At 33.7% G+C, this 12,408-nt stretch overlaps 1 protein-coding gene across 1 annotated transcript; it reads left to right on the top strand.

The window, feature by feature from the left end:
- The first annotated feature begins 3,952 nt into the window (after positions 1 to 3,952).
- On the top strand, positions 3,953 to 6,128 carry LOC145665210 (uncharacterized). The gene is made up of 2 exons (XM_081732495.1): positions 3,953 to 4,598; positions 5,983 to 6,128. Exons 1-2 carry the CDS (start codon positions 3,953 to 3,955, stop codon positions 6,126 to 6,128), a joined length of 792 nt encoding a protein of 263 aa, XP_081588621.1.
- Positions 6,129 to 12,408: the final 6,280 nt, after the last annotated feature.

Genomic DNA, 12,408 nt, shown 5'->3' with positions numbered 1-12,408 from the left:
CTTAATCGTAAACTGTCACTCAAATTGTAATGTGGAAGGAAATCGCTTTTGATCACTAACATGACTCGTGCACCTTCAAAACAATCAAAATACTTACAGTAAAATCCCCAGATTATAGAGGTGGTTTTCGAGACTAATCACACCAAAAGAAAGATCTGGGTTCAATTCTTCCCGCTTGACATCGAACCTTACAATAGGATGATAGGGCCTCACAAAGCTTCAGCAAGCATACATAAAGTCAAGGTATTAAGGTCAACAGAGCTGGTCCGCAAATGTTCTCAGCTCTCAAAAAAATACGCTGTTGGAATCCAGCGATAGCACCAAACAAAATTTTAATACTCCATGATGTACATAGCGTTGAGGTACACTATTTCAATTTTGTCACTTTTTCGATCTGTCACTCGGCTTTTTATGCTTTTTTATAACTAATTTCAACATTCATTACTTTGGCTCCTTTTCTTAACTAGTCTTTCCACTTAAATAATCCAAACACTTTCATATTTTGCCGAAAACAACGATAAAACTATGTCATCCGCTATGGATGCTGCTTCACAAGACATCTTGCTCACAAAGAAGATTACGGGGATTGGCTGATAAATCTCGACAACAATAAGATGAGCAAATCGTGATTTAAGATGAAAAGTACCGACCAATTAACTTTTGACAGCTGATAACTCTTCTTTTACGTCAGATGATGCATGAAGAAGAAAGCAATGTTCGATCTAAAGGAATGTTTGGAAATTAATGTTAAAGATGTTATAAATTACTAAAATTTACGAAGAAAATTATAAAATTCTTATAGATGACTTCTAACTGCAAAATTCGATATGAAAATGTTCTGAAGACATTAAAAATACTGAAATACACGAGAAAATCATGAAACACAGGAAAACATATAAAAAGGCACAAAATTAATATACTACAATTCACGACCTAACCTAACCAAGATACACCATTTTTCTTCTTCTTAACACTAAATACGACCAAATCAAAAATTTGACCAGAAAATACCCTTCTACCTATTGGCCTAATTTTTATATTATATAGTGTGATCCAAAGTTTACGGCAACATGATACGTGACATGTCGGGAGGTATCACTATGGTTAAAGAGAAAATAATTATAGAATTTAATTTTTTTAATGAGTAGTACACACCATAGACCAGATAGGAGAACAGTACTCAATAGTAGGAGCAACATATGACTTGTAGAACGAACTTAAGAAATTAGGATTATGTCAGTGAATCGATAAAGGAGTTCCAGTTTTCCCATAGCAGTACAAGATATTGTGCTCAGATGATTTGCAAAAGTAAGCTTAGTATCATTGACAATACCAAGATCTCTGGAGATTTATGTTCTTACGACCAATTCTGTAGATGTAGTTTATAGGTTCCTTTATTTATTTATTTATTTTTGGAGAAATCGTAAGCGAAGCGCACTTATCGATGTTTAAGCTAAGTTTCCAAGAGTTGCACCAGTTGAAAAGGATTGAAGCCTCATACTGAAGAGCAAGAGCGTCGTACTCTGATTGAACTTGTCTGTAGAATTTGCAATCATCAGCGAATAGAAGAATATTGGTAGAGTTGTTTGTGAACAAAGAAGGCAGATCGTCCATGTATAATAGGAATAGAAGGAATATATATAATAGGAATTTTTCTAACAGACAAAGTAATTTACCATGTATTTTGAACCTAGAACTGAGTTTTGTATATAAGATGATGGTCTGGAAGGGAATCGAAAGCCTTAGCCAGGTCCAAATACAAAATTAGAAAAAAAGAATACACATTGGCAATTGTGGAGATTGAACATTCTGTCTGCAATTCACGCAGACTGCGAGCACCGTTCCCACGGTAGTTGAGATAACAAAGCATCGATGTGTGGGACTGCAACGGTCGGTGTGCAACTATTTGCAATGTAAAAATTTCGTATCTAAGAAGATTTCCAAGCGTTAATAATCATTTAGCATGAAAAGTATATACAATATAGTCTTAGTAGACAAAATCATGAGTTTGGTAACTTCACTCAAGAAAAGAAAAGAAGTTTGGTGTTTCGAAGCACTTTGCTAATGAGATAAGCGTTTGGTTTAGAAAAGAATGACTTGTTTGTATTTTCGAGGACGTCAGTAAGTCCAGAGAACACCTGTGTACAAAGAAAGAACGTAGTTTCTCACGAGCTCGAAGGCGTTCAGAGCAAAGCAAGAAACTAACTTTTCCGTTCACATGAATAAAATAATAATTTTGGATGATGATTAAAAATTGAGAAATTACAATTTGTCAAATAAGTGCGGTGTTATGGCCATACTGACGGTCATAACTTGGCGTTCCGTAAGGGACCAACACATTGCGAGCAAGCAAAGTAATGTGTTGATAATCCTGGATAAATGTATGTTAAAAAATGAGTTCGGAGAAGTTTAGCTCCATTTCAAGGTATGGAATTTGCAACACTGCTCTTGATTCACTGAATGTGGATGATTATGGGGAAAGCACTGGCAACACTGCTTTCGGTGAACACTGTTCGCAGTGAAAAAATTAGGTGGTATGGGTTTCTCACTATAAATCGCTAGGAATATATATATATATATATATATATATATATATATATATATATATATATATATATATATATATATATATATTATTAGTTTGAAACACTGTTGATGTTTCTGTGTCTGTGGGAACACAGATGGATGACTATTAGCTGATTCCAAATTCCATGAGTGATTCCTGATAGTTCAATATCCAGATATCTTCTTTCTTGTTTCTTCTGCGGTGAGAGTTCCAGATGGTGTAAAATCCAGTTTCGTTAGCAATTGGTTATAGAGCACGAAAAACAATTACAGCACTTAAGTGAAAGCATGTTTTTTTTTTTATTTTAGCACTATGAGAGTAAATATCCTCACTCCACTATGAGCACTTGCTTTAAAATAAGCGTTGGTATGTTCACTATTTGTTTGTGATATGTTTGACACTTAGGGCTAAAGCGATCACGTAAAGATAATATATGGTTTCACTTGTATGTGTGAAAATATTTATAGGGCTATATAGTTTTGTTTTTATTTTTATTTATTTATTTTTATTCTTTAGAACATTCATTCTTGGATCTTTAACATATTTAAATGTAAACTAACGAATGTGGACAAAACATACAAATATTAAAATAAAAAATACTGAATATTTTTAGAATACTTGAGTATATCGAGTGAATATGCTAACTTTAAATAGAATTATTAAAAAGTTTGATTTATTAATCTGATTAGGAATATTGGTTAATTCACCTGAAAACGGATGTTGATTCGTAGTAATCCAAAGGATTTAGACGAACGAACGTTCGTAATATTGGTTTTCTGTGAACTTTAAGAACTCAAGATATTGCATAATGACCAACAAAGAGTTTCAAATTCCCAAATCTGGGCAGAATACACACACATATATATATATATATATATATATATATATATATATATATATATATATATATATATATATATATATACAACAAAGAAGAATTCTGTACAAAAAACTTTTGGAATTTATCTTTTCATATATGTGCACTCAAAACACCTCATGGATTCACATGCCAGCAAGTATATATTTTGTTGAATTATTTTAGCTAGTCTCATTGATTAACTGTTTAAGGTGCCAAGTTCCAACTAAAGTGTTCTTTGATTCTTTTAAAGTAAATATAATTAACTTTCAATGAATAATACACGTGAAAGAATATATTAGTATTGATATGACAGTAAGATATTATTCAAGACATCTGTGGAAGATATTCATTATATACAGAATGAAAGATAAGAATGTCAAAGAATGCTAATATTTTTTTTTATTTTTTAAGAAGAAAAGTTAAAAGAGAGAATGGATGAAATCAGTGAAGAGCAAGAGACATACAAAATTAAGAACACGGAAGAATTGAAGAAGAAGCTAGATCAGATTAAGTAGAATCAGGAAAACATGTTAATGTTTAGTGTAGATGTTAAAGCCATGTTCACAAATATAAAAAGAGATTATGTTATAAAGGCGATAGAAGAAGAAATGGAAGGGAAAGTTATAGGTCAATGGAAAAAAGAAAAAGTTATAAGAGCGCTTAAGACGTTATGGGAAAATAGCTACTGTATAATTGGAGAAAGACTAGTAAGGATAAAAGAAGGTATAAGCATTGGATCAAAGCTGAGTCCAATTTCAGCTGAAATAGTGATGAACAAGTGGGAGAAAAAAGTGACAAACGAAGCAAAGGGAAAGTTAATCTTCTTTAGCAGGTATGTAGTTGATTGTTTAAGCATATGGACAGAGAGTAGAGTTCAACTGAAAAAATATGTTGAAATCATAGAAGACGAAGAAAAAGGTATAAAGTTAGAAGTAGAAGTAGAAAGAAACAAATCTATCAATTTTATGGATATGAAGATAGAGAAGCAAGATGAGAAAGTAATTACCAGTTCGTATCAAAAAACGTGTTGGGCAGGTATTTATTGTCACTGGAGAAGTGATGTAGACAAAGGAACTAAGAACTTCATTAGGAACATGGAAAGGAGGATAGAGAACATCAATAGTGAAGAAGGAAGGAAGAAGGATTTGGAAAATTTCTATAAACAACTTAAAAGTAATGTATATAGAATAGAACAGATAAAGGGAAAGAGAAAAGAAGAAATTATAAAAAAGAAAGAAGAGGAAGAAAACAAGAAGTGGTATGGAATTCAGAGCATAGGAGAAAAGACGGAAGTGCTAAAGAAGTTATTAAGAGAAATAGGTATTAAGACATATAGAAAAGGAGCAGAAACGTTGTTGAGATGTATAAGGAAGAAAAAGAAAAGGAGGGAAAGCAATATAGAGGAGGAAGAAGGAGTTATCTAGGAAGTGAAATGTAGTGAGTGTGACACGAAATACATAGGGGAGACGGGAAAAAGGCTTATGGACAGATTAAAACAACATAAAGATAATGTTCGAATGAAAAGAGAAAATAACGCTATTTACAAACATGTGAAAGAAAAGGGACATAGGATAGATTGGGAAGGGGCTAGAGGTTTAGAAAGAGAAAAAAGAAAGATTATTAGAAAGCGGAAGGAAGCGAGAAGAATAAAGAAAGAACAAGAGGAGAACTTAATGAACTGGACAAGTGGTATAAATGTACATGAGCAATGGGAGAGATTATTAGAAATAATAGAAAAGTGCATAAAGGCTATTAGTGTATTTTGAATAATTTCCAAATTTCTGTTATTTTATTTTATTTTATATAAAGATCAATATAATTGTACAATTGCATTGATAATTAACATGTATTAGCAATGTAATTATATGATATTGTTACATATTATAAATTTAATTTTTTATATTTTTAAGCTATATTATTTTTATTATCTTTTTTTACATATAATGTTTCCAGTATATTTGTCAATATTCTAATTTAGAATGTTATATAAATATTAGTTTTATTAATTACTTATTATTTGATTAGGAATGTAGCTATTTATGTAACATAAAATATACTGTCCTGGAAAATTTCGAAGTGAATGCCACAAGGAACAGTCCTAGGGCCAATTACATTTTAAATATTTTAAATATATGAAAATGGTTGATTCTTCGTCTAGTAGCAATTGCGAGAGTTTGGTGAGAGGAGAATGATTACAAAAGGAAAATTTCGTCCAAAGCTTTTCCCGGAGGGAGAGTTCCTAGCATCGCTGCTACGTTCCCTCTTTGCACAGCCATACTTATTCTTTGTATAAAATAGGATGAGGCTCGGGTGTCTCCTGTGTTAATAGTTACGAAGTTAATGAAGTTTAGACCATCCTGACCCCAGGACCCATAAGTTTCAATGGCTATGGTGACGAAGTGGTATTTGTCCAAGAGGTTGTTATATTTTCGTCTCTTTTCATATTCTCTGCGAGTTGCAACCGTCCCAGCTTTAGTGGAAGATGAAGGAAGATTAGAGGGGGCTAGGGTATCGGTACAAGTGAAATCCCATATTAAAGCCTTCCCTCGTTTCAAAGGCACCAAGGACATTCCGTCAGGTCTCTTGCCATCAGAGCGACTACACCCCATTGGCTCTCTCACGGAAGGCGTTCCAAAGGAGATGAGGGTTCTCATAATGAGATCGTTAACAGTGGAGTGTCGAGAGTATCTGCTAGCACTGTGAACACATGATAGGCCATGTATACCTTTCTTATCCACTAAACTTCCGCAAGCAGGGCACTGGTGTTGTTCACAGACATCTGCTCCCAAACGTAACGCACAAGCGATTCAAAAACTTTCGTCGGGAAGATGCAGCCCTAGGGATGAAGATGGGATAGCTTGTAACCAGGCACCTGCTTCAGGGGAAGAAGTAGCAAAAAGACGTGCCTTATCTTCAGGATTGGTGGAGGACTGAAGAATAGAAGATAATCTGGAGTCTATAAGATTTTTATATATATATAAAAACAACAATTAAAATTATATAAATGAATATGCTAAGTAACGGCTGAGGAAGATATAAGATTGCTGTCATCTGTCTTTTCTCAATGTCTGATGAAGAGGACGTTAGGTCCTTGAAACTATCAAAAAACGATAGTTATTAAATAATTCATTTTGTTCTGATCAGAACTGTTTTAAATGTTATTGTGATTATCCAGAACCATGGAGTTTATTTATAATACTAATCTTGTATACTTCTAAGAAGGTTATTATAGTTTAGCTTCTAATGCCTGTGATACGATAACAAAATTCTGTTAATACAAAATCAACAATGTATGGCAACAATATATAGCCATATTCATAAATGGAATCGTCTCTTATGACGCGGAATTCCATCGTAGACAAACGTCTAGCTTTGGCGTATAGGATGCTGATCGGCACGTCCATAAGGCCCGCAACATCTGCAATAATATACATCAATATGTTCATTTAACAATACATGTATATTTATCATAACATTCACATATTCGTTATTTCAGACTATGACTTAACGTAAGCCTAAGGAAAAATCCTATTAACAATTCATTACGATGATCACGCACAGAAGCATAATAACAAGTAATTTTTTAAAATAACAAAATAAAGACACAAGATGGAAATATTCCTGAAATATTCATTATCAGTGAAAATAAGACGCCATGAATTAGAAACACTAAAATAGAATAAAGTCTTCAGTAACATCTCTGGAATGAGCTTGTTAACTTTTCAGATGTAAATCCAAATAAATGGTTATCAACAAGGTTTTCGGTTAAAATAAGAAATTCACGTTGCTCAATTTTAAGGTCCTGGCATCGACAGAAATGATCGAAAGTTAGCTGGAATGGTAGAGATGATTAGTTTTTAAAGTTGAATGTGTTCTTGTTTCACTAAATAAATGAAAGTTACAATAGTTATACAAAAAAAACGCTATTTAATATATACTATAATACATGCAAAAATAATCTTAAAATACATGAAGTAAAATATTGGTACAAAGATATTCTAAAAAATGAAAATATGGGTCTCACAGAAATATTTCAGATTTCGATTGAAACCTGTTAAAAGTCGGAAATGGCATTAATACATATCACAAAATTCTCAAATGTTGAAATATTCACAAGGGCATGACATACAGTCAAATATTAATATAATGGAACATTATTAAATTTTAATATTCACGATACATAAAAACTTATACCTGAAATACAAAATATAAATACAAAAGTTACAATGAAATTTCAATGTGTACATGAAGAAGGGGAAATATTTCCAACAATTACCGAATGGTGGATTAATTATTGGGGAGGTCCAAGTGTTTCATGGTTCATCACGCCATGTCTGCCTAGAATGCAACTTGGAAAATAAATTTAAACATGCCCTCGTTAATATACCATAAAATTCCTTCCCGAAGGATCGGTCGCATCAAGATGCTACAGAAGGAAAAAAAGATGTTAATAAGAAACCTTAACAGTTAGGATTGACTCCAGAAAAATTTTTAGTTACGGTAACTACCGCAACCGAAAGATACGACGATAGTCTTGAATACATGTTTTCCTATATTTCCTATAAGGAAAAACTGCATAAAATCTAAACTTAATGTATTTTAAGACTTAATAGTCTACACTGCTTGTTGAATCTAAATATAGAATATTAATATACTGTATTAAAGACATTTACACCATATTCTTCAAAAGTATCCATTTCACACATTCAAAGTAACAGGCTTCAGTCAAAATAACCTGAGGGTTAAATAAGTATTAATATAAAATTTAAAAATTCTTTAAATACACTAAATCATATCCAAGAAATTCATGAGTCAAAACTGAATATTAAATCTAGTTCTCCTGAAACTCAGAGTCTCGTTCATTAAGATGATTTGACCTTTTACAGTTTCGTTCATTTCTCCTCTGATGGTTGTCATTGCCACGATCTCAAAATTGTTCACTGTCTCTACTTTTTCGGTGATCATTCCTCCTATTCTTAGAATTACGATTACGTTGTTTTGGTCGTTTATAGTAATTACGGGGGTTACGATTCCGATCTTGGTCGCAATTAGGGTTCTCATTGGGGGGAAGTGTTGAGCGTTCACCTCTGGTGCTTGGGGTTCCGGATTCACAAACTGCTCCCGCCAAGTGAACTTTGTGGTGGACAAACACCGTGTGTGTGGGTTTTCTCCGGGCTCTTCCGTTTCCTCCCACTTTCTTCATTCCACCATTTCATTCATTTCTCATAATCACCGTCTCTTTTAGCCCGACCGGCATAAACTTGGGACGTAAAACTCAAAGATTTCATTTTTCGAGTTATCGTCTCTTTGAGCCTTAGTGTTATTATTTTTTGATTATAATTCGTATTCTGATTATTGTTATCTTAGTTGAAAGATCTCTGAGAATTCTGAGAATTCGGATTCTGTCTGTTGTTAGAATTGTTGCCCGCAAGCGTTTTTCCTCTCTATTTTGTTGGAAATACAACGTTTCTAATTTCTGAATAGATGCCAAAAATCCTCTGATATTAGTACAAGAATGTAAATAAAGCTCTGTGCGAAATCATTGAGGCAACATGTGTATGATATCAGTTAATATCAAGTTCTCTGGTAACTGTGGTGTCAAATCTCTAAGTTTATTAAACTGATCTAAAGCAAAAGCATGTACTGAGTCATGGGTTTTCGGATCGAACCGGGTTGCTTTACAAGCCAACAACCTATGCTGTATCGTTGTGTTTCTAGCAAAAGATTCAATTAATGCCTTTCTAACCTCTTCTAAAGTCTTAATTTCTCATTACATGTGTAATACCAGCTTAAGGCTATACCCTCCAATAAATGAGATATGACTTGTACTAAGAACTTTTCTGACAATTTGGCAACTTCAGCAGCTAATGTTAACTTACAAAGATATGTGAGTACTGACTCAGTAGCAGGATCACTGGTGCAAGATGATTTTTCAGTTTCCTGTTACCGCTTTTCTGTACCTAACCTTCCTATTATGACTACTTTCGATAACTTTGACATCAGTTTCGTCGCTCCTGATAACTTCACTATGTTCAGAATAAGCTGAATCACTGTTAGATTTGTGTCTAGTTCTAACATGAATGTCACTGTCAGTATTGAGTTCTGATTCCTGTGTTTTATTTTCGATACTTTCTACTTTTTTGGTATACTAATGCCAAATCGTGCCTAATTTCTCCTATTTCCCGCTGAGGTACTTTAATTTCAGCGTTGTTTTCGAGAGCATGTTCGTTTTTAACTTTAACATGGTAACCAAATTGTCTAATCTCTTCATAGTACATTTAGAGTGATCCTACATTCTTTTGGATCTGTTCTTTTAAGTCTACAAATTCCTCGTGCATTTCATTTAAATAACCTCCATTTTCCCTATGCAATACAAAACAACTTCTCCATTAGCGTTACAAATGGCGTGGTTAGTTTCTACCGGTCCCTGGTTCAATTCTAATCTTTCGGATATACCCACTAAATGATTTGTATTTTTAGTTTAGTTCATTCCCATTGAATGTACACCATGGACTATCGACTCTATGCTATCTCTATTCTGCTGAATAGCGGCTGTATTATGTTAAATTCTCCTCTGAACTTTTTCAATGTTTCAATTTACTTACTTTCTAACACTTGTATTCTATCAGCTATTTTTGTAGTTCCTTAATCGCATCTGATATCAACTGCTTCTGTTTTTGCCTGTAATTTTGCAAGGTTCTTCTTGTTCTCACTTTGTGCTTGTTCTTGCCTGTCTAATTTATCTTCTTGTCTATCTAATTTCTCTTCCTGTCTATCTAATATCTGTCTCATTTCTGCAAAAGTTTTTTTTTCTGTACCTCTTCATTTTTCTTAAAATGTTCTCGTTTTCAACATGCATTTGTTCAAGTATCTAAAGTATGTAACTTGTTAGTAAGCCATAATGGAAATAAAATTACTAATCACAAGTATTAAATGTGAATAAAATTCAAGGAAAATACATATACCAAATAACAATATGTGTGTACGAAAATATTAAGGTTTCCTCTTATTGTCTCCCTTGGAACAACCTGTAGGCAGAAAAAAATATGATTAATATAATTTTCTATTCCAATACTAGTAGTACTCATTCACATGGCTACTATCTCCATGTTCGAACCACTGACGGTTTAGGTCCGTACTTCGGGTGTTATTAAATTACTACAGCGTAAGTATTCGAGCACTAACGGCCTCGATTCGGGTCCCTGTCCTTGCGCTATTAAATTGCTACCTACCGTCTCCCTTGGGTACTGACTTCTAAGATAGTCCCTCCGAAACAGTTGATAACAACCTGCTTCAGAGCTCGTGTCCTGTTCAAGCACAACTTAGCAATGATAAAATAAATGATATGACATAGGTACCTAAGTGGTTCAGAAATTCAGGTTTCACTTTTGTACGCACACCTGCGTATATACGATTGGCAGGCTGATGACTCCATAAGTATTCGCACACACACAAATAAAGAAGAGAAAATTATCTTGAACGAATTCCTATATATATATATATATATATATATATATATATATATATATATGTGTGTGTGTGTGTGTGTGTGTGTGTGTGTGTGTGTGTGTGTGTAGTCAATGAAAACATTGAGAAAATAGGCCTTTGGTTATTCCTATTATCACATTCACTAAATTTCTAACTACGTTCAAGTTGCGCTTTCACTGTGAAACAGGGGCAATGAGTATGAGGATTGGGTAGAACACTACGTAGTTTCAAATGAAGTTTTGTAGTTCCAAGAATGATGCACTCATAAAATTGTTCACTTTTCCTGTTGAGGTTGTAACTATAATCCCACGAATAATTTAATACTTATTCATAGCTATTTACATACTAGAACGTAAGTTGGTCCGACGTAGGCATTTCGTGCCTCGTTCCATGCGCAACACCAAGCGCAAACTCCCCGCTTCTGTCAACACCCGGGAAGATCTCGTTGCCATGTCTCTGGTTAGCAGTGTCTTTTAAGATTTAGTATGAGGAATACACAGAAGTTTATATATATGTATATTTGATGCAACTATAGTTGTGGTATATTCGGTAGTTCTGGCAACAATTCTTTTAATTTCGTGAGAATCAAGAACTAGAAATTGCAATTAAATGAGTGTTGCAGACCAACTTTAAGAATTCAGTCCATAACTTATGAATTCTTCACATTATAGTACGATAAAAAAAAACAGGTTAGTAAAAAAGAATGCACATTGGCAATTGTGGAGATTGACCATTCTGTCTTCAATTCACACAGACTGCGAGCACCGTTCCTACGGTAGTTGAGATAACAAAGCATCGATGTGTGGGACTTCAACGGTCGGCGTGCACCTGTTTGCAATGTAACAATTTCTGTTCTGAAAAGATTTTCAAGCGTTGATAATCATTTAAATGAAGGATATATACAAAATAGTCTTAGTAGCCAAAATCATGAGTTGGTAACTTCACTCAAGAAATGAAAAAAAGTTTGGTGTCTCGAAGCACTCTGCTGATGAGATGAATATTTGGTTCAGAAAAGAATGATTTGTTTGTATTTTCGACGACGTCAGTAAGTCCAGAAAACACCTGTGTGCAAAGAAAGAACGTAGTTTCTCACGAGCTCGAAGGCGTTCAGAGCAAAGCAAGAAACTAACTTTTCCGTCCACATGAATAAAATAATAATTTTGGATGATGATTAAAAATTGAGAAAATACACAGTTTGTCCAATAAGTGCGATGTTATTATGGCCATGCTGATGGTCTTAATATCGTTTCAATGAAAAAAGGAAACTAATAAAAAATCACTATTTTTCTCTCCTTGTCTGGTCTTTTCCTACACACTTCAATTCGTTCTTGTGAAGCTCCAACTCAAACTGTGATAGAATTGAGAACCTTGAACCCTATGTATTATAATTGTAATTCATGAAACAGTTCAACGTGTGAGGATCGTTTCGCACGCATAATGCACAACTTTTTTCTAACATAACTACAAAATACGTTAATGAATGTTTTTCGGTATT

This window comes from Thermobia domestica, chromosome 11 (assembly GCF_964235325.1).
Source record: "Thermobia domestica chromosome 11, izTheDome1.hap1.1, whole genome shotgun sequence".
NCBI lineage: Eukaryota > Metazoa > Arthropoda > Insecta > Zygentoma > Lepismatidae > Thermobia > Thermobia domestica.
The sequence above is the reverse complement of the archived record's forward strand: the minus strand, read 5'-3'. Positions and strand labels throughout refer to the sequence as shown.

Excerpts from the sequence above, each read along its gene's own strand:
- LOC145665210 (XM_081732495.1), top strand. The coding sequence starts at position 3,953 with ATGTTAATGTTTAGTGTAGATGTTAAAGCCATGTTCACAAATATAAAA. Across the intron at positions 4,599-5,982 it reads TTTCTATAAACAACTTAAAA|GCACCAAGGACATTCCGTCA; the intron begins GTAATGTATATA and ends CTCGTTTCAAAG.